Below are 22,789 nucleotides of genomic sequence, written 5' to 3'. Positions count from 1 at the left end.
ATTTTTTTTTTTTTTTTTTCTTTCTAACGGCTGGTGGAAAAGTGGAATATGGCACCTGGCAGAATCATAGGGAATGGATGGAGCACAGGTCACTACTGTTGATCGGTGTGGGACCATGCAGTTGGCCACCGAGCATCAAGTTATCATCTGCTCTGTGGAGAGGTGATCACTTGTTTTAACTGGAGAACCCCTTTAACATTGGTGGGTGGTGAAAAAAAAAATTGGGATTTGCTGGTATTTTGTTGGTCCGTTGTTGAACTTGGGATCCACTGCTACAGAAGTGTGGTGTTTGATGTCTGCTACATGTGGAGTGTTTGATTATATATACACTAGAAGGTGGCCCGATTCTACGCATCGGGTATTCTAGAATTTACGTATTGTGTAGTTCATGTATGATTTTTGTTATAGATATAGATATAATATATATATATATATATATATATATATATATATATATATATATATATATATATATATATATAATATATATATTTATTTATTTATTTATTTATTTATAATATATATTTATTATATATATAGATATAGATATATAGATGTTGTTGTGTGTAGTTACCAAGTGTTTGTGTAGGGCGCTGTACATGTTCTGGGTGTTGTCTGGGTGTGGCGGGGGGTGAGAGCGGTGTTGTATGTGTGTTGCGTTGTTTGTGGAGCGCTGTGTGTCTGTCGCGTTGGTGTGTGTGTGTTGCGCGGTTTGTGTGGGTGTGGTGTGTTTTGGGGGAGGTATGTTTTGTGCAATGTGTGTGTTGTGCGGTATGTGCGTATATTTATGTATGCCGCGGTGTTTGGGTGTTGTGTGTGTGTGTAGCGTTGTCTGTGTGTGTGGGTGTCTGTGTATGGCGGTGTTTGTGGTTCCCTGTGTGTGTGTGTGTGTGTGTGTGTGTGTGTGTGTGTGTGTGTGTGTGTGTGTGTTGGGGGGAGGTGTGCACCACCCATCGTGCCCCATCCCCCATGCTGCGCACCCCCCATCGTGTTCCATCCCCCATGCTGCGCACTCCCCATCGTGCTCCATCCTCCATGCTGCGCACTCACCATCGTGCTCCATCCTCCATGCTGCGCACTCCCCATCGTGCTCCATCCCCCATGCTGCGCACCCCCCATCGTGCTCCATCCCCCATGCTGCGCACCCCCCATCGTGCTCCATCCGCCATGCTGCGCACTCCCCATCGTGCTACATCCCCCATGCTGCGCACTCCCCATCATGCTACATCCCCCATGCTGCGCACTCCCCATCGTGCTACATCCCCCATGCTGCGCACTCCCCATCGTGCTACATCCCCCATGCTGCGCACCCCCCATCGTGCTACATCCCCCATCATGCTACATCCCCCATTGTACTACATCCCCCATGCTGCGCACTCCCCATCGTGCTACATCCCCCATGCTGTGCACCCGCCATCGTGCTACATCCCCCATGCTGCGCACTCCCTATCGTGCTACATCCCCCATGCTGCGCACTCCCCATCGTGCTACATCCCCCATGCTGCGCACTCCCTATCGTGCTACATCCCCCATGCTGCGCACTCCCCATCGTGCTACATCCCCCATGCTGCGCACTCCCCATCGTGCTACATCCCCCATGCTGCGCACCCCATCGTGCTACATGCCCCATGCTATAATAGTTCTCCTATTATACTCAGAGAGGAGTATAATAGGAAGACTGTAATAGGAGGAGTAGTCCTGGGGGGAGAGGAGTATAATGCCGGCTCCCTGCACATGTGTACCGGGAGCCGGTGTACGCTGGTAACTATTATACACATCGGGTAACTAAGGGACCTTAGTTACCCGATGTGTATAATGTTTACCAGCGTTCACGGGCTCCGTCAAGATCCCAGCATCGCAAGGTTATGTCTGGCGCTGCTGGGATCGTGACGGAGCCGGTGTAGAAGCAAGCGATATCCCAGGATGTTGTGAGTGTGTGGATGTGATGTGTGAGGTGTGTGTGAGAGTGAGTGTGATCTGATGTGTGTGTGTGTGTACTCACCTGGGAGTCGGAGCTCCGTGTCAGTTGGGCCAGAGCGAGCGTGCATTGCGTGAGGGGGGCGGGGCCTACAGAAAGCCGGGGCGAGAGGCCAATCCGTGGGGGGGGGCGGGGCCATGGCGAGCCCAGCGGCCAATCAGCTTTGTGTCACCGTAAGGACACAATTTTGGAGCATGACAGACAGACAGACAGACAGACAGACAGACAGAATAAGGCAATTATATATATAGATTAATAAGATCTAAGCACAGGGAAAAAAATTTTTTAAGACATCCAAATGGGAAACTTGGTTTTCGGTCAAGATCTATTGATTATAATGTGCATTGTTTGTTTAACAACCCATACAGTTGGTCCCCATCATTTATAATGGAGGACATTGAATATCTAAATGAAAAGAACATCCTAGTAAATAAATAGAATATATAGGCAAGAAACTGCAGAAATAAAGAAAAAATATTGTCGATTTCTGTTCCTGCAGAGGAGTACCCTATGGCTACCGAGTTGTATAGGGAAGTTTTAAGGTCATCAGAGGAACACAAAGAAAAGCTAAAGACGGATTCTTTACAAGTAAGTATGGAAAACATTGAATTAGCTTCAAATTTCATCTATTTTAGGATAAACATGTTATAAGGGCAGGTTGTTCCCCTTTTTAGTCAGGCTATATTTGGAAACTAAATCTACGCTTCCACATTTCTGTTCATTCTAGACCAATTATTAAAGGGAACCTGTCAGGTGCAATATGCAGCTAGAGCCACGAGTAGTTCTGTGCATATTGCTAATCCCTGCCTGACCGTCCCTGTATACAGTAACATAGATAAAGAGATCTGTAGAAAAAAATATTTCTGAGGGCGGAGCCTGGACCGGGATGTGAGCACACACAGGGAGACACTCTAGTGCTGACTCACCGTGATACCGCTGGAGCCGCCGCACGGCTGACGATCATAGTGACACCAGTGGGCAGGAGAAGTCTCAGCTCCTGAACCGGCAGCATGTCCAGGGGGCAACAGAGGGAAGTGGGAGCAGGGAGAGGGTCTGGATCACAAGATGGCACTGAGGTCAGAGAGGAGGCGGAGAAAGTAAACACAGCCTGCCGACGTGGCATGGAAGTGCCTGCAAAGCTTGCACAGTTTGCAAGACAATCAGAGGAACCTCTGAAGGAGATCGGTAAGATCGTGGAGGAGAACGGGGAGGAGGAGGAAGATATGGAGGAGGCTGAAGGAATAGAGGGAGCACCAGGAGAAGACAAACAGGAGGAGAATTCAGGAGAGCAGCAGGCAGCAGAGGAAATACAGGAGAACCCCACTATTAAGGATGTGTTTCAGGTGGTCTCCTGCAAACAGGCCCTCACAACATTAACCCAGCAGGTGCTGGGAACACAGGAAGATATAGCTACTCTCAAAGGTCAGAAGAAAACTGATATGAGAACCAGTGCTGTGGAGGAAAGAGTGGGGGCAGCTGAGGATCATATAGTTACACTGCAAAAAGCAGAGAAAAAGTTCCAGCAGCAGATATCTGAGTTGTCTGCAAAAATGGATGACTTGGAGAACCGTTCCAGGAGAAACCATATAAGACTGGTGGGCATCAGAGGGAAGAAATCCTACTGAATTCATAGACACATGGCTTAAAGAAAAGATTGACGCTGATAATCTGACCAAGTTATATGCAATTGAGAGGGGCACAGAGAGTCCCAATGCAACCGCAACCACCTGGCAAGGGACTCCGTATGATGCTGGCGAAACTGCTTAACTACAGGGACCGGGATATTATTCTACGCAAGGCGCGGGATCTGGAGAACCTGACAATTGATGGACACCCAGTGACTATATACCCTGACTACTCTGTACCGGTACAGAAGCAAAGAATGCAATTTACAGGGGTAAAGAGACGACTCCGTGAGCTGGGGGTTAAATATTCCATGATGTTCCCAGCAAAACTTCGAGTAGCAGCACTGGAGAAGTTGCACTTTTTTCTTGATCCAGAGGAGGCCATGAAATGGATAGACATCAATGCAAGGAAGCTGCAAACAACAGGAGAAGGATAGAAGCTGGCTATGAGTGACACTGCAATTTCGTGATTTTCCTGGACTACAGGACTGAAGCATTTGCATATGCTAGTGGAGCAGGAGACTTCATAAACCCATTGTTATGGCAGTGACGGCAGATCTGTGGTTGCAGTGAAATTGTGGACAATCAGTGCCAGGTTTGTGGCTGTGTACAAATGAACAATATGTCCATGATTTCACTGCAACCACAGATTTGCCAAATATTTATCTGTGTGTGACGGGACCTTTAGATGGGGCAGGGAGAAGTTTCCTAACACTAAGCTGGACAATGACAGGAGGAGGATAATAATTATTTTTTTCTTCTGGCTATGCGGCGGCGGTTGACAAATGCTTAACTTTTCAAAAATTCATATGTTAGCAGTTTACATTAGTCAAATTTTCTCTCCAGGACAGGAGACAAACTCTAGTGCAGAGCCACCTATTGGAAGTAGTGATCCTAAAAGTTAAATGTGGATTTACATTATATGATATATGCAAATGAAAACGAATATGGTGAAGGCGGAAGGTGAGTTAGGGGGTTTTGCTCACTGGGATGAGACAGGTTTGGTATGACAGAACAGGAGGAACGAGGTAGACCGGTCTGGGAGAGACAGACCTCATTGCCTATAAGGGAGTTAAAGATGTAAATCGGAGGTGGAGGAGTTTTGTTGGGGTGGTTCTAAGGGGCGGGTTAGGGAAGGGAAAGACTCAGCGTACAAAGGGACAGGATATTTGTTTAAAGATAACCTGTAATTTTCAACATGGGAGAGGAGAATTATTATGTTGGAATGTAAGGGGACTGTCAGAGGTAGAAGAAATGCAATGATAAAATATATTCTAGACCAGAGACCATCAATAATGTTTATTGGAGACGCATTTGACGAGCGAAACGACAAATGTACTGAACAAGCGATGGGTGCAAAAGGCGTATCGCTCTACTTTTTCTACTTATGCTAGAGGGGTCTCTGTGTTGGTCCATAGATCCGCCCTATATGAAGAAGTGGAGACATGGATAGACACAGAGGGACAATATGTCATGGTGATCTGTAAGTTGTATGGAAAATTATTATGCATTACTGCTATATATGTTCCACCGCCTTACACTAGTGTCAAAATTAGAGAGGTGAGAGAGCGTTCGGCTAAATGGGGGAATTTGCCATTCTTGTTGGTCGGTGACTTTAATGTCATAAATGCATATTGGGATAGGAGCAGAAACTCACGGGAGGCGAGGAGGGACGGAGCGACAGCATTTGGTATCTTTATTCAAGAATTGGAGTTGGTAGACGTTTGGAGGATAAGGAATTTAGGGGTGACCTGTTTTTCCTGTCACTCAGCGACCCATGGTACGCTTTCCCGTATAGACCTGGCCTTGGGAAATGATCTGATGGACTCTGGAATTTCAAATGTTGAATATTTGGCTAGAGTAATATCGGATCATAGTCCAATACTGGTATCTATTAAAAAACGGGGAGTAGATAACAAGAGAATGGAAGTTACATCCGGTTTGGGTAAAAAGTATTGACATCGACGGTATAGCCAGTGAGATTCTGGAATATTTTACCCTTAATAGAGGTAGTGCGGATCCATTGGTAGTTTGGGACGCCATGAAGGCATACCTGAGAGGCCTTTTATTTAGAGACGTTTGCCGGTGTAAGTCTCATAGTAGACGGGGAAATTGATTGCTCAGAGGCCTTGAAGGGAGCAGAAGCAGAGATGGTAACACAGCCCACACCAGAGAATAGTTAGAAGCTAAAAGCAGCGCAGGAAGAAGTTAATAAGGTGCTATTGCAGAAAGTAGCTAGGAAGCAGGCTTTTCAAAAAGAGAACTTTTATGCGGAGGGAGAAAAGGTGGCACATCTGTTGTCGGTGGTGACCGCAGCCCAGAGACAATCATCTTTTGTGCATTGCATTCGCACCACAACGGGAGATTTGGTTACGGAGGGGGGTAGATATTCTGGACACGTTCGCAGCCCTTTATGAGGAATTCTATTCCACTAGAGGGGAGACGAGACAGAGCGACCTAGAGGCTTTTTTCGGTACAATGACCTTACCCAAAATTACAGAGACAGAGAAACACAGTCTAGAGGGCCCTATCACACTTGAGGAGATAGAGAGCTTTGCATGGCATGGCAAATGAAAAAGCCCACGGGGGTGGATGGTCTGCCGATGGAGGTATACAAATCTCTGGAAGAAATACTCTTACCCAATTTGCTGAGTGTCTTGCAGGAGGCAAGGGAGAGGGGGACACTGCCAGAGTCTATGAGGGAGGCGATAATAACAGTAATACCTAAAGAGGATAAGGATCCAAAACTCCCCGAATCATACAGGCCCATCTCACTGTTAACGACGGATGTTAAAATTTTGGCCACTAGGATCAGTCGGGTTTTATGCCTAATAAATCCATGGCAAAAAATATACGAAGATTATACCTTAACATGCAACTGCCGGTGGACAATCCGGGACAGAGAGTAATAGCTTCATTAGATGCTCATAAAGCATTTGACAGTGTGGAATCAGGATATCTGTGGGGAGTGCTAAGATATCTGGGATTTGGCCCTAACTTTATATCCTGGATACAGCTGTTATATGCTAGACCAGTAGCTAAAGTGAGGATTAATGGAATGTTGTCACACACGGTGGATTTACAAAGGGGTACTCGCCAAGGATGTCCGCTCTCGCCTCTCCTTTTTGCTCTGGCAGTGGAGCCACTGGCAGCTGCTATACGGCAGAACAGAGACATAAAGGGATTTGTATATGGCCATCTAGAAGAGAAGATAGCCCTTTACGCAGACGACATTCTATTGTTTCTGGGAGACCCAGGGGCATCGTTGAGCTGTACCATGCAGATGATCGAGCGGTACTATCAATTAGACCAAATCGAATCTGTTTCAGGTGGATGCGGGAGTGAATAGGTCGATCCTGGGTGATGAGGTCAACAGACTGCGGGTTGTGGACCAGTTTAGATATCTGGGCATTCAGGTATCCATGCCAATTGAGAACTACATTACTATTAATCTAGTCCCTTTGCTGAAGCAACTGCGAAGTAAGATAACTGCTTGGAATAAGCTTTATTTATCCGTAATAGGACGGATTAATCTTATTAAAATGGTGCTTATGCCCAAGATACTCTGTGTTGCACAATTCTCCTGTTTGGATCCCTCAGAGTCACTTTAACCCCTTCACCCCCGGCCACTAAAACACCCTAATGACCGGGCCATTTTGTTGCAATTCTGACCAGTGTCACTTTGACAGGTTATAACTCTGGAACGCTTCAACGGATCCTGGCGATTCTGAGATTGTTTTTTTTCGTGACATATTGTACTTCATGTCAGTGGTAAATTTAGGCCGATATTTTTTGCGTTTATTTGTGAAAATTTAGGAAATTTGGCGAAAATTTTGAAAATTTCGCAATTTTCAAACTTTGAAAATTTATGCCCATAAATCTGAGAGATATGTCACACAAAATAGTTACTAAATAACATTTCCCACTTGTGTACTTTACATCAGCGCAATTTTCGAAACAAATTTTTTTTCCGTTAGGAAGTTAGAAGGGGTCAAAGGTCATCAGCAAATTCTCATTTTTCCAACAAAATTTACAAAATAATTTTTTTTTAGGGACCACATTACATTTGAGGTGACTTTGAGAGGCCTAGGTGACAGAAAATACCCAAAAGTGACCCCATTCTAAAAACTACACCCCTCACACTGCTCAAAACCACATCCAATAAGTTTATTAACCCTTTAGGTGCTTCACAGGAACCAAAGCAATGTGGAAGGAAAAAATGAAAATTTTACTTTTTAACACAAAAATGTTACTTTAGCCATAAATTTTTCATTTTTACAAGGGAGAAAAGAGAAAGTACACAATACAATTTATTGTGCATGTTCTCCTGAGTACGCTGATACCTCATACGTGGTGGAAATCAAATCTTTGGACACACGGCAGTGCTCGGAAGGCAAGGAGCACCATTTGAATTTTTGAGTGCAAAATTAGCTGCACTCATTAGCGGACGCCATGTGGGGTATGAAGACCCCCTGAGGTGCCTAAACAATGGAGCTCCCCCACAAGTGACCCCATTTTGGAAACTAGAGCCCTCAAATAATTTTTCTAGATGTTTGGTGAGCACTTTGAACACCTGGGGGCTTCACAGAAGTTTATAGCGTTGAGCCGTGAAAAGAAAAAAAAATTTTTTTACCACAAAACGGTTGCTTCAACTAGGTAGCTTTTTTTTTTCACAAGGCTATCAGGAAAAAATGCACCATAAAATGTATTGTGCATTTTCTCCTGAGTACGCAGATACCTCATATGTGGTGGAAAGTAATTGTTTGGGCGCATGGCGGGGCTCAGAAGAGAAGGAGCGCCATTTGACAGCAAAATTGGTTGGAATCATTAGCGGACGCCATGTCACGTTTGGAGACCCCCTATGGTGCCTAAACAGTGGAGATCCCCCACAAGTGACACCATTTTGGAAACTAGAGCCCTCAAATAATTTTTCTAGATATTTGGTGAGCACTTTGAACACCTGGGGGCTTCACAGAAGTTTATAGCGTTGAGCCGTGAAAAGAAATTTTTTTTTTTTTTACCACAAAACGGTTGCTTCAACTAGGTAGCTTTTTTTTTCACAAGGGTAACAGGAAAAAATGCACCATAAAACGTATTGTGCAATTTCTCCTGAGTATGTAGATACCTCACATGTGGTGGAAAGTAATTGTTTGAGCGCATGGCGGGGCTCAGAAGAGAAGGAGCGCCATTTGACTTTTCAAACGCACAGACGCAGTGCACTGATCGGCCGCTGCAGGACGCACGGTCGGATGCGATTAAAAAAAAGCGTCGGGGATACGTAAAAAAAAAAGTCACGCCAAACATTGACCATGGATGCAGATACGTTATGTGCATCCCTGATCAGCGCTTGGCGGGATGCACGGACGGATGCGATACAAAAAGCGTCGTGAATACGGAAAAAAGTCACGCCAAAAATTGAGCAGGGATGCAGATCCGTTATCTGCATCCCTGATCAGCGCTTGGCGGGACGCACGGACGGATGCGATACAAAAAGCGTCGGGGATACGGAAAAAAAAGTCACGCCAAAAATTGAGCAGGGATGCCGATCCGTTATCTGCATTCCTGATCAGCGCTTGGCGGGACGCACGGACGGATGAGGTGTAAAAATGGACAGGGGATACGGAAAAAAAAAAATAAGTTATACTCACAGTACCCAGAGGACTAGCAGGAGGATCACTAACCAGAAGAGCTGCAGAGGAACAGATGGCAGAGAGATGGACAGCTTTACAGGAGCAGCAGGCAGATCAGCAGAATGCCCAGGAAGGACCCAGCGATGGACGCAGATGTGATCAGGCCGGTGAAGACCAGGGCTTCGGAGTCGGAGTCGTGGAGTCGGAGTCGGAGCTCATTTTGGTGGAGTCGGAGTCGGAGTCGGTATAAAATGCACCGACTCCGACTCCTAAAATATATAATAAATTGGGGACAGTAGTGCAATGCAGAATGTGCTGAATATTTTACTAAATAATAACATTTAGTATAATGCTTATATTTAAGTGAAAAATTTATTGTAGTACAATGTGAACATCAGACATTTAATTGTTTTTATGATACAATAATCAAGATATTTGGATAGAACATAAAATATTTATTGGAATACAACTTTAGAACACAAAAAACTAATAAATTGTAAATATGTAATATATATATATATATATATATATATATATATATATATATATATATATATATATATATATATATATATATATATATACAGTGTATATACACACACAAGATATATATGTAATCTACTGTATATTACATAGTGTATTACATATTTACAATTTATTACAGTTTTTTGTGTTCTAAAGTTGTATTCCAATAAATATATTTTATGTTCTATCCAAATATCTTGATTATTGTATCATAGAAATTATTAAATGTCTGATGGTCACATACACATATTCATGTACTACAATAAATTTTTCACCTAACTATAAGCAATATATGTCGGAGCCGGAGCCGGATATCATGAGGTCCACCTATGATATGCTGCAGCAGCTGCGCCATCTCATAGCTGGATCTCACAGGATCGCACTAATTCGGGCATTATTTTTGCCGAAATTAGTGCGATCGATGTGGTTGGCGGTTCAGATTTGAACAGCCAATCACATCGATCGTCGATAGGGGGTGGCGATGCCGCCCCCCCTGGGGTCAAGCAAAGGTCCCCTGCTGCAAGAAACAGCAGGGGACATAATTTGAAAGCCGTTGCTATGGCCACGGCAATCAAATGAAGTTTAGGCAGTAAAATTACGTCCCTGGTCGTTAAGTCACGTTAAAATAGGACGTAATTTTACTGCCCGCGGTCGTGAAGGGGTTAAGGAGAATTATTCCATGTTCCGTGCTCTAATATGGAAGCACAAACAAGCCAGACTTAAACTCGAGACGCTACAGAGACCGAAGGATGAGGGGGGCTAGCACTACCAAATCCGGGAATATATTATCTGGCAGCTCAGAGTCAACATTTCAGGGGATGGGCAGATTTAGGGGTGGTGGACCCAGCATCCAGACTGTTAGGGCATGTTCTGCATCAGAAACCATTAGTGTTCGGACTGGAAGACAGATCATTTGGGAGAGTAGGAAAAATGAGCCCCACTCTTAGCTTGATGAATAGAATCTGGAGGAAGATCAAGCAAATAAGAGGGATTCCAGCAATAATTGAATTCTCTCTGTTGTGGGAAAAAGAAAACTGCTCTGAGATATACAAGATAGGCAAAATTAAGGAATGGGCACGTAAAGGTATATGGGGCAAATTCTTAGCCAGGGACGTCTGAAATCGTTTACACAAATACAGGATGTGTTTGTACTGGTACCACCCAAGTGGGGATATCCCAAACGGTTGGCGCATGCAGTGGTGGCTCAGGGGGTTAAGCAATCATTGCTGGTGCAGGCAGACCTAGTACTGAAATATGTGTGTAGTAGTGGACCCACAAGCAGAATCATATCTACTATATATGGGGATCTACTGCATACATATTTGCTTGATCACCCTGTAAACAATAGGACTAAATGGGAGGCAGAGATAGACGGGATCACTGATGAGGTATGGGATAGTGTTTTGGTATACATACCGAAATTATCAATGAGTGAACCAGCAAGATTATCCCACCTCTACGTGGTGCATAGGGCATATAGATCCCCGCTAATTATGTATAAAATGGGATTGAGGAGTAACTCCGACTGTCCTAGATGTAAGGGAGAAGGTGCCGGCATTTTCCACATGATGTGGATGTGCCCCAGGTTGGCACCCTTTCGGATAACTGTTCTTAATAGAATAGAAGGAGCGTATATGTAAACTTCCCAGACAACCCCTGGTATGTCTTCTAGGTTACGTGGAGGAAATTAGAGTAGACAACAATTTTAAAATAGTGATAGCCAGACTGCTGTATGCGGCAAGGAAAGTAATTGCCAAACACTGGATGCACGGGGACCCACCGACTAGAGGGGAATTTGTCGCATATGTTAATCATATTGTTCGAATGGAAAGAAGCATATAGGAAAAGGAAACAACTTGCACTTTTTGATAGATTGTGGAATCCGTGGTTGCAATATGGATAAATATTAGAGTTGGGAGATGTTGGACTATGGGCAGAGATAGTTAGTTCTATACATTCCAATATATGCTATTGAAGGTTTAAAATGTAAGATCTTTGATATTGCTATGGGTAATATGTACGCTGAGGGGGGAGGGGATGTTGGGGAGGGAAAGTTTGTAGTTCTGCTCATTGCTGAAAATATAACAAGTTTTGTGTACTTGGTGAAAAATAAAAATTTATCTGATTTAAAAGAAAAAAAAGTATTTTTAGAGATCTTACATTGTATGCTAATGAGTGGTGACTAGTCCCCTGGGCGTTAGTTCCCCTGGCTAGTTGGCCCCATTAGCATGTTAGTATGCCCCTGTTTTCATACTAACATTCTAATGAATGTGCAGTGTCAGAGGACGATCTCGCTCACCTCTCTTCCGCCATCGCGTCCGACGCTGGATTTCGGCTCAGTGCGCATGACCCCGGAGTTTTGGTCATGTGCACTATGAAGCCGGGTGTACTCATCCTGGCTTCAAACTGAAGTAGTGCGCATGACCGAAACTCCGGGGTCATGCGCACTGAGCCGAAATACCGCGTCAGATGCGATGGCGGCGGAGAGGTGAGTGAGATCATCCTCTGGCGCTGCACATTCATTAGCATGTTAGCACACACACAGGGGCGTACTAACATGCAAATGGGAGCGACTAGCTAGGGGAACAAACGCACCAGGGGACTAGTCCCCTCGCTCATTAGCATACGATATAAGATCTCTAGAAATACTTTTTCTAAAGATCTCTATCTATGCTAGTGTATACAGGGACAGTTAGGCAGGGATTTCCAATATGCTCCTAGAACTGCTCATGGCTCTGGATGCATATTGCACCTGACAGGTTCCCTTTAATGGAACCTCCATTTTGAATAACCTAGATTGTTCTCTGTTCTGTTTTTTTTTGTTTTTTTTTGACCATAATGGTGCCTCATCATAGTAAATCAGTGGGGTTTGTCAGGATCTGTTTGAAAATGATCCAGCATATCCTTCTTGGTTCTATTGAGGGGAATCCATGGTACTAATGTGATCAGAGCCTTAATGAATCATTAGGACATTGTGGCATTATTTTTTGGCCAGGATTGAGCATGTACATAAGTTTAGCAGCTTCCTTACTAAGACACATTCTCTATATATATATATCTATCATGGTGTTTGTAGTAACTGAGCCATGTTTTTTCCTCTTGTTCATTTCTGGTTCATGCGTCTCCTCCCTTGTTCTCCTTCAGTTATCGGCATAACATTTTATCACTGTATTTGAGGAGAAGAGGTCTGAATGTCATTGCTGTCTTTTTATTACTTTTTCATTTTTTATGGAATTTTAGTTAAAATTTTCTTGAACCGATCACAAACTTTAACCCACCATTTGTTAATACGACTGTATAGCCCTTTAAAATACAAGCCATTTGATCCCATTTATAACTCCACAAAGTGAGAAATCATGTTACGTTGTGTTTGGCAGCTGATGAGGATGAGATGATGCGCGTCTAGCTTCTCAGTCTCACGCTGTATATCCTACCTAGCAGCACCCTCGCCTGGCTGATTGACAGGTTGTTTTCTCGGGTGCATGGTTAGTTAATAGTAATTCAGCCAGAGGAGGGTACTACAGGTAGGAAATGCAGCCTGAGACTGAGCAGCTAGAAGTGCATCATCACTCCCTGATGACCTTTAAAGGACTCTGTGTTGCAAGCTCAAATTAGTAGTAACGAGCTAGCAATAGACCAGAGCCCACTGTTATTGACATCCCATCTTGCGGGGGCGCTGCTGGTCTCTGAATGCCAGGTATTCTGACTTCCAAGCACTAAGGCTATGTGCCCACTTGGCACTTTGCAGGAATGTCCCAGAAAACCGCAGCACAACTTTTACATGCTGCGTTTTTATTGCGGAATATCGTGAAAATATGCTGCGGTCATTCTGCATTGAGGAAACAGTACATTGGCTTCGGCACTGCATCCTCAATGCAGAACAAGTGCTGGAGTGATCGGGGCGTTCATACTTGCCTCCATCACGCAGCACTTCACTTTCCGGCTGTCTGTGTGCACATTGCAGGAAAAGGTGGGCGGGCCTGAACTAGCTCCGGCGGCTGTCACATGACCGGAGCTCGTGCAGGCCCCGCCCACCTCCTGCTCCTGGCCTCACCGCGCTCTACTGCATCGGAGGAAGTGATTCCAGTGTCTTCTATCAAGACAGGTAAGTATGGGATCGTGTGAAAAAATCCGCAGGAATAATTGAGATGCTGCAGATTTTTCCGCAGGGAAATCTGCATTATTTCAACTGCGGAAAAAAACGCAGCATGTGCACAGCAGTCCCCAAATGCCATAGAAATGGCTGGGGACTCGCTGTACTGCGGATTTTTGAAAAATCTGTGGAATTTCTGCGAAAAAATCGCGGCAAATTCCGCAAATTTTCCGCATCGTGGGCATATAGCCTTAAGTCCTCTCTGCTCTGTTGGCTCATTGCTACTGATCTGAGCCTGCAACACAGAGCGCTGTCATTGTGCACATCGTATAATAACAGTGCTCAGGTTGAAGACCAGCTCCTGAAATGAATATGACTGATAATGCTTCATTTTAGGGAGGGGGCGGAGGTTTTTTCATGGACAGCAGATTCTGTCCCTGATGATGCTTCTTTTTAGAGAGGGGACAAAGGCTGTATCAGTGACGGCAGCCTCTGCCCATGAGGACGCTTTCTTTAAGCATTTAGTGAGATTCTCAAACAAAGCATTAACATGATGGAAGTTGGGAAAAAAACAATAGTTTAGTTAGGGAAGGGTAGAGAACTTGAAATGCTACCATACTAGAAATTAAATTGGGTTACAGCACTAAATAGGGATTTAGATTAAAATTTCTTAACCCTTAAAGAGGTGGTCCAAAGGGCAAACTCCTCTCCTGCAATGTAGCTACGGAGCATTCTTGGCCAGGCTTTAGGGTCAGGCTCCATTGAAACGAGCTGTATGCACTAAAAGATAAAAGCTGTCATTCAGGTGAAATGAAATAGAAATATAGACAATATAAGTCGATTACTTCCTTGCTAATTTTCATGCGGTTTAACTAATTAAAGCAATTTTAAGAACGCCTTTCATTTCTAATGTGCCCATTTTATTTAGAGACTGCACTCCACACACAACCTGCTTGAACTGCTTTCTGCAAAGCATCCTGGGATTCCGCCAACCTTGCGCGATGACAAACTGGAGGAAGAGGTTAGTTTGCACTATTTTTTTTTTTTTTATTTTTTTTTTTTTAAGAAATATTAAATATTGATCCCCACAAACCATTTGGGTTCACAGTGCTGACTACGACATGCGGCACCAGTCTGCAAGGTGAAGGTTGTGTTTGGGGGGGGGGATTTCCTTTGCTGGACAACCCCTTCAAATATTGGCAGCTAAAGCCCTACATTTGCAAATAATGGAGAGACCGCTGATCATTATTTTATTCTGTCATGGTGATGGGATCAGACATTTTTAAGGAGATTAGTTAATGTTCTTATTGGATGAATGTAGCCATTATCACCTTATGTATAAAATATACTGTGCTAGAATGGGAATAGGAATAATTTTCCTATCTTAACCAAATAAAGCAGTGCTATTCTTCATTACAAGATTTGTCTTCTAGTATAACCTATATTTTATAGCATGCATCTACTGCTGTGAAAGGGAGATGAACATTCTTATATAGGTGAATAATTGGATCCAACTATTATGGCCATTCCCGTGAAGGGTTTAGCACCATGTTGCCATAGATGGATCGATGTGACAATCCTTCTATGTGAACCAAGACTTCTATATGGTGCGCTATAGTGTGTTTAGTGCAGGGAATGTCAGATGTGCCCATCATAGTCAAAATTCACACTTCTATAAGACGTTACTTTTTCATTCTAGATAAAAGAACTTAAACAACACTACATGATCAAATCGAATGCTGAGGTCTCGGAGGCCCACCAAGCTCTACAACCAGTCCTGCAAAACTTACGGGAGCTGCAAAGAAAGGTACATGAAGATTAATATCAGATCTGTGTATGAGAAATATGTAAAGATTATGACAAGTTTATTGAATAATGTACAGTCTACATTATTGTATCAAGGGCGCCTACCGGCAGCGTGCCATATTTTGTCTATGTAGAGATCTGAGGTACATTTGCAATGAGAATTATTCAGCACCCATTGCAGATGAGGTTCATTATCAACATTTGCAAACTGTAACAGCCGCTCTACAATTTTGCAAGGCTTTTTCTGAAAACAACAAAACAGGCTAAAGCAGGTGTAAATAGGTGCAAGCTGCCATGCCACAATATAGAAACCAAAGAATACAGCAGCACTCTCTAAGCACGAACATCTAAACGGTGAATATGGAAAATTTGAACTGCATTACAGATGTAGAGAATATATGATAATCATAGGAAAAAAACGTCAGGACTTCTGAAAGGAACCTGAAGCTTGGAAACCATTGGATTTTCCATCAGGAGAATGATTACGAGCATAAGTCAAAGTCCACCCAGGCATAGTCAGTGCTGTGTGACTTGTCTGTCAGATGCGTTCCGACATCCGGCCCATGCAGAGACCTAACTGCCTCTAAGGTAACCATTATTTGTTAGACTCAATTTACCATTCTAAAACCATACAGAGTCAAGGCCAGATCTCCCCCATTCAGGGTTGGAGCTCACTCTACTTGGGCTGTGGCAGTCTCCTGGGCCGACAGACACCAACATCTGTTCTTCAACTGTAAAGGCAGATATTTGGTCATCTGTTCACAACTTGACGTATTACAGGGTGCATAAGTTTGCATTGTCTGACTCAAGTCTTGAAGGTAGCTTGGAAGACGGAAAGGTGCTATAGGCAGAGGTTGCTCAGGCGGTAGCCTGATTTAGGACAATTCTTCCTGTGTAACAGTATAATCTTTATTTTCCACCACAGGGACTACTTTAGGATGTCCCATTGTTCCTGTGTTTCCCAATGAAGCACCCGAGATATTTACATTTTTGGTACTTGTAAAATTGTTCTCAATCTTCATTGAATGACATTGCACCCTCCTTTGGATGAGTGTTCATTTTCCTCTTGGGATTGTTGGGCTTCTCTGTCTTTCTTTTCTTTTGCTTCTTCTACTGCTTTCTCACTCCATGAGTAGCACAGTACCAGTAGACTAGATATAGCCTTCTGGGTAGGAGCTAACTTTTTTGATTTTATTAATGTCAGTCACCGTGGTTCTTTGTCCCCCACTGAAGGCTACGAAAAGGAGATTTTACTGTACAAAAAAAAAATCTTTATTTTGCTGGCTCTTTTATTTTTTATTTTTTTTTTATCACCTGCTTCCTCAGGAATTTAGTGGCAGCTGGTCATAGCTGCTTCTTTCTGCAATAGTGTAGCCATAGTTCCTTTAACTCCTTCATGACCGAGGACGTACCGGTAAGTCCTAAATCATGAAGGGGGAAGCACCGCTGGCTGCTGCGATGTGCCAGTGGCAATCCATGCACATGCCAGCTGATTTAAACAGCTGACTTGTGTGCTTCGCAGGTGATCTGCAATCCACCCGTGCCTGTTAACCCCTTAGATCACTCTTTCAAAATGTGACAGCACGATTTAAATGCCCGCAGCAGGGATGCACCTTTTCTTTTTCGCTCCTAATTGGGAGACCCAGACAATTGGGTGTATAGCTACTGCCTCCGGAGGCCGCACAAAGTACTACACTTAAAAGTGTAAGGCCCCTCCCCTTCTGGCTATACACCCTCCCGTAGGAGTACGGATTCCTCAGTTTTAGCTTTGTGCGAAGGAGGTCAGACACGCACGCATAGCTCCATTGTTTTTAGTCAGCAGCAGCTGCTGACTATGTCGGATGGAAGAAAAGAGGGCCCATACAGGGCCCCCAGCATGCTCCCTTCTCACCCCACTGTATGTCGGAGGTGTTTGTAAGGTTGAGGTACCCATTGCGGGTACGGAGGCTGGAGCCCACATGCTGATTCCTTCCCCATCCCTTTTTACAGGGCTCTGGGTGAAGTGGGATTTACTGGTCTCCAGGCACTGAGACCGTGCTCCATCTACAGCCCCTGGAGAAGATGCTGGATTGGAGCGGAGTACATCAGGGACATGGCCCTGCTTCCTCAAGGTACTCTGTGTCCCCGTGCACGCGCTCACACCGCAGCATGCTGGGTGTTGTAGTGCGCCGGGGACATCAGCGCTGCGGCGCTTGTGCCATGGCCTCATTTCAGCTTCGCTGAAGCGGGCACACTTTTGGGGAACGGTCGCGCCGGCCGCTGGGACTGCGGCGCGGCTGGCACTTGTGGTGCGCCGGGGACTTCAGCGCGGGCCGCGCTTTTACGGCGGCCGCGCTGATAACTCGAGTCCCCGGCTTTTGCGGCCTGGTTCCGTTCGTTCCCGCCCCCAGACCTGCCAGTCAGGAGAGGGGCGGGACGCTGGTCAGTGCATCAGCGCGGAGGGCTGGAGTCGTTTTTACATACTCCAGCCCTCACAATAGGCACAGAGGGGACACTGTTTCCCGCACTTTTGTTTGGGAACTCCCACGGGCCGCCCCTCTCCACAGACGCCGGCAGCCATTCCTGCTGACACGCTGAGCTGCAGAGGGGAGCCGGGGAGACCCAGACAAGGAATTCTGCGCCTCTTACCCGCTATTCAGCGGGCGGTAAGCAGCCCTCCGGGCTCACCCCCTCTTGTGCCAGTAGTAATCTTAGTATTTTGTTCCTGCAAATACTTTGTACTGCATAGCGCTGGTCGCCTTTTGGCTATAGACTCTCTCACATTGCAGAGAGCCAACAGCATGTCGTCCACAAAACGCAAGGGTCAGACATTATATGCTTCCTGTACCGCATGTGGGACTTTTCTACCGGCAGGCTCCAATGACCCCCATTGTGTGCAGTGCTCGGCCCCTGTGGCACTTGCACAGCCGGGACCTCCGCTGGACGTGACCCAGGGTGTACCACCTGTGAATGCTGTCCAAGTGACAGGAACTGAGTTTACAGCTTTTGCTGACAGAATGTCTCTCACTATGTCACAAATTCTTGACACATTGCGGGCTAGGCCTGTACTTCAGGCCACGGACACTGTGCAATCATTGCCCCCTGGTCCCCCTCAGCTGAATTACTTCCAAGCTCCGGGACGGGCATATACACCTCAGGGTGAAGACTCTGACTCGGACGATGGTCCCAGGCAACCTAAGCGGGCTCACTATGAGAGGCCTTCACATTCATCTCAATGGTCAGGATCCCAGCGAGATGAATCTATGGGTGATGAGGCGGACGTAACTGATCAGGATTCTGATCCTGGGACCGCTCTCAATCTAGATACACCAGATGGTGATGCCATAGTTAATGATCTTATAGCATCCATCAATAAGATGTTAAATATTTCTCCACCAGCTCCTCTGGTAGAGGAGTCAGCTTCGCAGCACGAGAGAATCCATTTCAGATATCCCAAGCGTACATTAAGCACTTTTCTGGACCACGCTGACTTTAGAGACGCAATCCAGAAACCCCACGCTTATCCGGAAAGGCGTTTTTCTAAACGGCTTAAAGATACACGCTATCCTTTTCCCCCTGAGGTGGTCAAGGGTTGGACCCAGTGTCCAAAAGTGGATCCTCCAATTTCCAGGCTTGCAGCTAGATCCTTGGTTGCAGTTGAAGATGGAGCGGCACTTAAAGATGCCACTGACAGGCAGATGGAGCTCTGGCTGAAATCCATCTATGAAGCTATTGGAGCGTCGTTAGCGCCATCTTTTGCTGCCGTATGGGCACTCCAAGCTATCTCAGCCGGGCTTGTGCAAGTCGACTCAGTCACACGTGCATTTGCCCCGCAGGTAGCACCATTGACCTCGCAAATGGCGGCATTCGCGTCGTACGCGATTAATGCTGTTCTTGACGCTACAAGCCGTACGGCAGTGGCGTCAGCCAACTCCGTTGTTTTGCGTAGGGCCCTGTGGTTGAGACATTGGAAGGCAGATTCTCAGTCCAAGAAGTGCTTAACCAATTTGCCTTTTTCTCGTGACCGATTGTTTGGAGAGCGTTTGGATGAAATCATCAAACACTCCAAGGGTAAGGACTCATCCTTACCGCAACACAGACAAAACAAACCCCAACAGAGGAGGGGTCAGTCTGGTTATCGGTCCTTTCGAGGACCGGGCAGGTCCCAATTTTCCTCGTCAAAAAAGACTCAAAAAGATCAGAGACGCTCAGATTCTTGGAGGTCTCAGTCACGCCCAAAAAAGACAGCCGGAGGAACCGTTGCCAAGACGGCGTCCTCATGACTTGCAGTCTCCGATTCCCACACCCTCGGTCGGTGGGAGGCTTTCCCACTTTGGCGACATTTGGCTGTCACGCGTCAAAGACCGTTGGGTGAGGGATATTCTGTCTCACGGGTACAGGATAGAGTTCAGTTCTCGTCCGCCAACTCGTTTCTTCAGAACTTCTCCACCACCAGACCGAGCCGATGCTCTGTTGCAGGCGGTGGCCGCTCTAAAGGCGGAAGGAGTGGTGACCTCCGTCCCTCTTCAGGAACAAGGTCACGGTTTTTACTCCAATCTGTTTGTGGTCCCAAAAAAGGACGGATCGTATCGGCCCGTCCTGGATCTAAAGTTGCTCAACAGACACGTAAAAGTCAGGAGGTTCCGGATGGAATCCCTACGCTCCGTCATAGCCTCAATGTCTCAAGGAGATTTTCTAGCATCAATAGACATCAAAGATGCGTATCTCCACGTGCCGATTGCGCCAGAGCATCAGCGTTTCCTACGCTTCGTCATACACGACGAACACCTGCAGTTCGTAGCGTTACCTTTCGGTCTGGCAACAGCCCCCCGGGTCTTCACCAAGGTCATGGCAGCAGTAGTAGCTGTCCTGCACTCGCAAGGTCACTCGGTCATCCCGTATCTAGACGACCTGCTTATAAAGGCACCCTCTCAAGAGGCATGCCAACACAGTCTGAAAGTGGCACTAGACACTCTCCAGAGTTTCGGGTGGATTATCAACTTTCCAAAGTCTCATCTAACCCCGACCCAATCACTGACTTATCTTGGCATGGAGTTTCATACTCTCTCAGCGATAGTGAAGCTTCCACTGGACAAGCAGTGTTCGCTGCGGACAGGAGTGCAATCTCTCCTTCAGAGCCAGTCACACTCACTGAGGCGCCTCATGCATTTCCTAGGAAAGATGGTAGCAGCAATGGAGGCGGTCCCGTTCGCGCAGTTTCATTTGCGCCCTCTACAATGGGACATTCTACGCCAATGGGATGGGAAGTCGACGTCCCTCGACAGGACTGTCTCCCTCTCTGACTGCCAAGGACTCTCTGCGTTGGTGGCTTCTCCCCACCTCATTGTCACAGGGAAAGTCGTTCCTACCCCCATCCTGGGCAGTGGTCACGACGGATGCGAGCCTATCAGGGTGGGGAGCGGTGTTTCTCCACCACAGGGCTCAGGGGACGTGGACTCAGGAAGAGTCCACCCTGCAGATCAATGTTCTGGAAATCAGAGCAGTCTATCTTGCTCTGCGAGCCTTCCAACAATGGCTGGAAGGCAAGCAGATTCGGATTCAGTCGGACAATTCCACGGCGGTGGCGTACATCAACCACCAAGGGGGAACACGCAGTCGCCAAGCCTTTCAAGAAGTCCGGCGGATTTTGACGTGGGTGGAAAGCAAAGTTGAGTCCTGGATCCTAGCGGCCTCAGGTTTATCTCATGAAGTAGTTGCCACAATGAGACAGGCTAGAAAACCATCCTCAGCTAAGATCTATCACAGGACGTGGAAGATATTCTTAGCTTGGTGCTCGGCTCAGAGGGTTTCTCCCTGGCCATTTGCATTGCCAATTTTTCTTTCCTTCCTGCAGTCTGGGTTGGAAAAAGGTTTGTCGCTTAGCTCTCTTAAGGGTCAAGTCTCCGCGCTATCCGTATTCTTTCAGAAACGCTTGGCACGGCTTTCTAAAGTACGCACGTTTCTCCAAGGAGTTTGTCATATCGTTCCTCCTTACAGACGGCCATTGGAACCCTGGGATCTAAACAAGGTTCTCATTGCTCTCCAGAAGCCGCCTTTCGAGCCTTTGAAAGAGGTTTCCCTTTCTCGGCTTTCACAAAAAGTGGTTTTTCTTGTGGCGGTCACGTCTCTTCGTAGAGTGTCCGAGCTAGCGGCGTTATCTTGCAAATCTCCCTTCCTGGTGTTTCACCAAGACAAGGTAGTACTGCGTCCAATTCCAGAGTTTTCTCCCAAGGTGGTTTCTTCCTTTCATCTCAATCAGGATATCACTTTGCCATCTTTGTGTCCGCATCCAGTTCACCAATTTGAAAAAGGTTTACATCTGTTGGACCTGGTGAGAGCACTCAGGATTTACATTTCTCGCACGGCGCCTATGCGCCGTTCTGATGCACTCTTTGTCCTAGTCGCTGGTCAGCATAAGGGATCGCAAGCTTCCAAATCCACCCTGGCGCGGTGGATCAAGGAACCAATTCTTCACACATACCGTTCTGCTGGGCTTCCGATTCCATCTGGACTGAAGGCCCATTCTACCAGAGCCGTGGGTGCGTCCTGGGCATTGCGGCATCAGGCTACGGCTCAGCAGGTGTGCCAGGCGGCTACCTGGTCGAGTCTGCACACGTTTACCAAACACTATCAAGTGCATACCTACGCTTCGGCAGATGCCAGCCTAGGTAGACCGGTCCTTCAGGCGGCGGTGGCCCACCTGTAGGAAAGGGCTGCCTGACAGCCCGATCACGAGGTATCTTTTTACCCACCCAGGGACTGCTTTTGGACGTCCCAATTGTCTGGGTCTCCCAATTAGGAGCGAAAAAGAAGAAGGGAATTTTGTTTACTTACCGTAAATTCCTTTTCTTCTAGCTCCAATTGGGAGACCCAGCACCCGCCCTATTGTTCTTAGGGTTTCGTTTTTCGGGTGCACATGTTGTTCATGTTGTTTCTTAAGTTCTCCGATCTTGTTATCGGATTGAATTTGTTTTTTGAAACTGTTATTGGCTTTCCTCCTTCTTGCTTTGGTACTAAAACTGAGGAATCCGTACTCCTACGGGAGGGTGTATAGCCAGAAGGGGAGGGGCCTTACACTTTTAAGTGTAGTACTTTGTGCGGCCTCCGGAGGCAGTAGCTATACACCCAATTGTCTGGGTCTCCCAATTGGAGC

The 22,789-nt window shown here is 46.0% G+C and overlaps 1 protein-coding gene across 2 annotated transcripts in view; it reads left to right on the top strand.

Annotated features, from left to right (window-relative positions):
* SHPRH (SNF2 histone linker PHD RING helicase) overlaps positions 1 to 22,789 on the top strand; it is a 241,897-nt gene that overhangs the window by 89,405 nt on the left and 129,703 nt on the right. For both annotated transcript variants that reach the window (XM_075339544.1, XM_075339545.1), the window contains 3 exons: positions 2,478 to 2,566; positions 14,780 to 14,872; positions 15,551 to 15,658. In XM_075339544.1, the coding sequence (XP_075195659.1) occupies positions 2,478 to 2,566; positions 14,780 to 14,872; positions 15,551 to 15,658 (290 nt within the window). The remainder of the gene's footprint in view (positions 1 to 2,477; positions 2,567 to 14,779; positions 14,873 to 15,550; positions 15,659 to 22,789) is intronic.

The sequence above is a fragment of the Anomaloglossus baeobatrachus genome, chromosome 3 (genome assembly GCF_048569485.1).
Source record: "Anomaloglossus baeobatrachus isolate aAnoBae1 chromosome 3, aAnoBae1.hap1, whole genome shotgun sequence".
Classification (NCBI taxonomy): Eukaryota; Metazoa; Chordata; class Amphibia; order Anura; family Aromobatidae; genus Anomaloglossus; species Anomaloglossus baeobatrachus.
The sequence above is the reverse complement of the archived record's forward strand: the minus strand, read 5'-3'. Positions and strand labels throughout refer to the sequence as shown.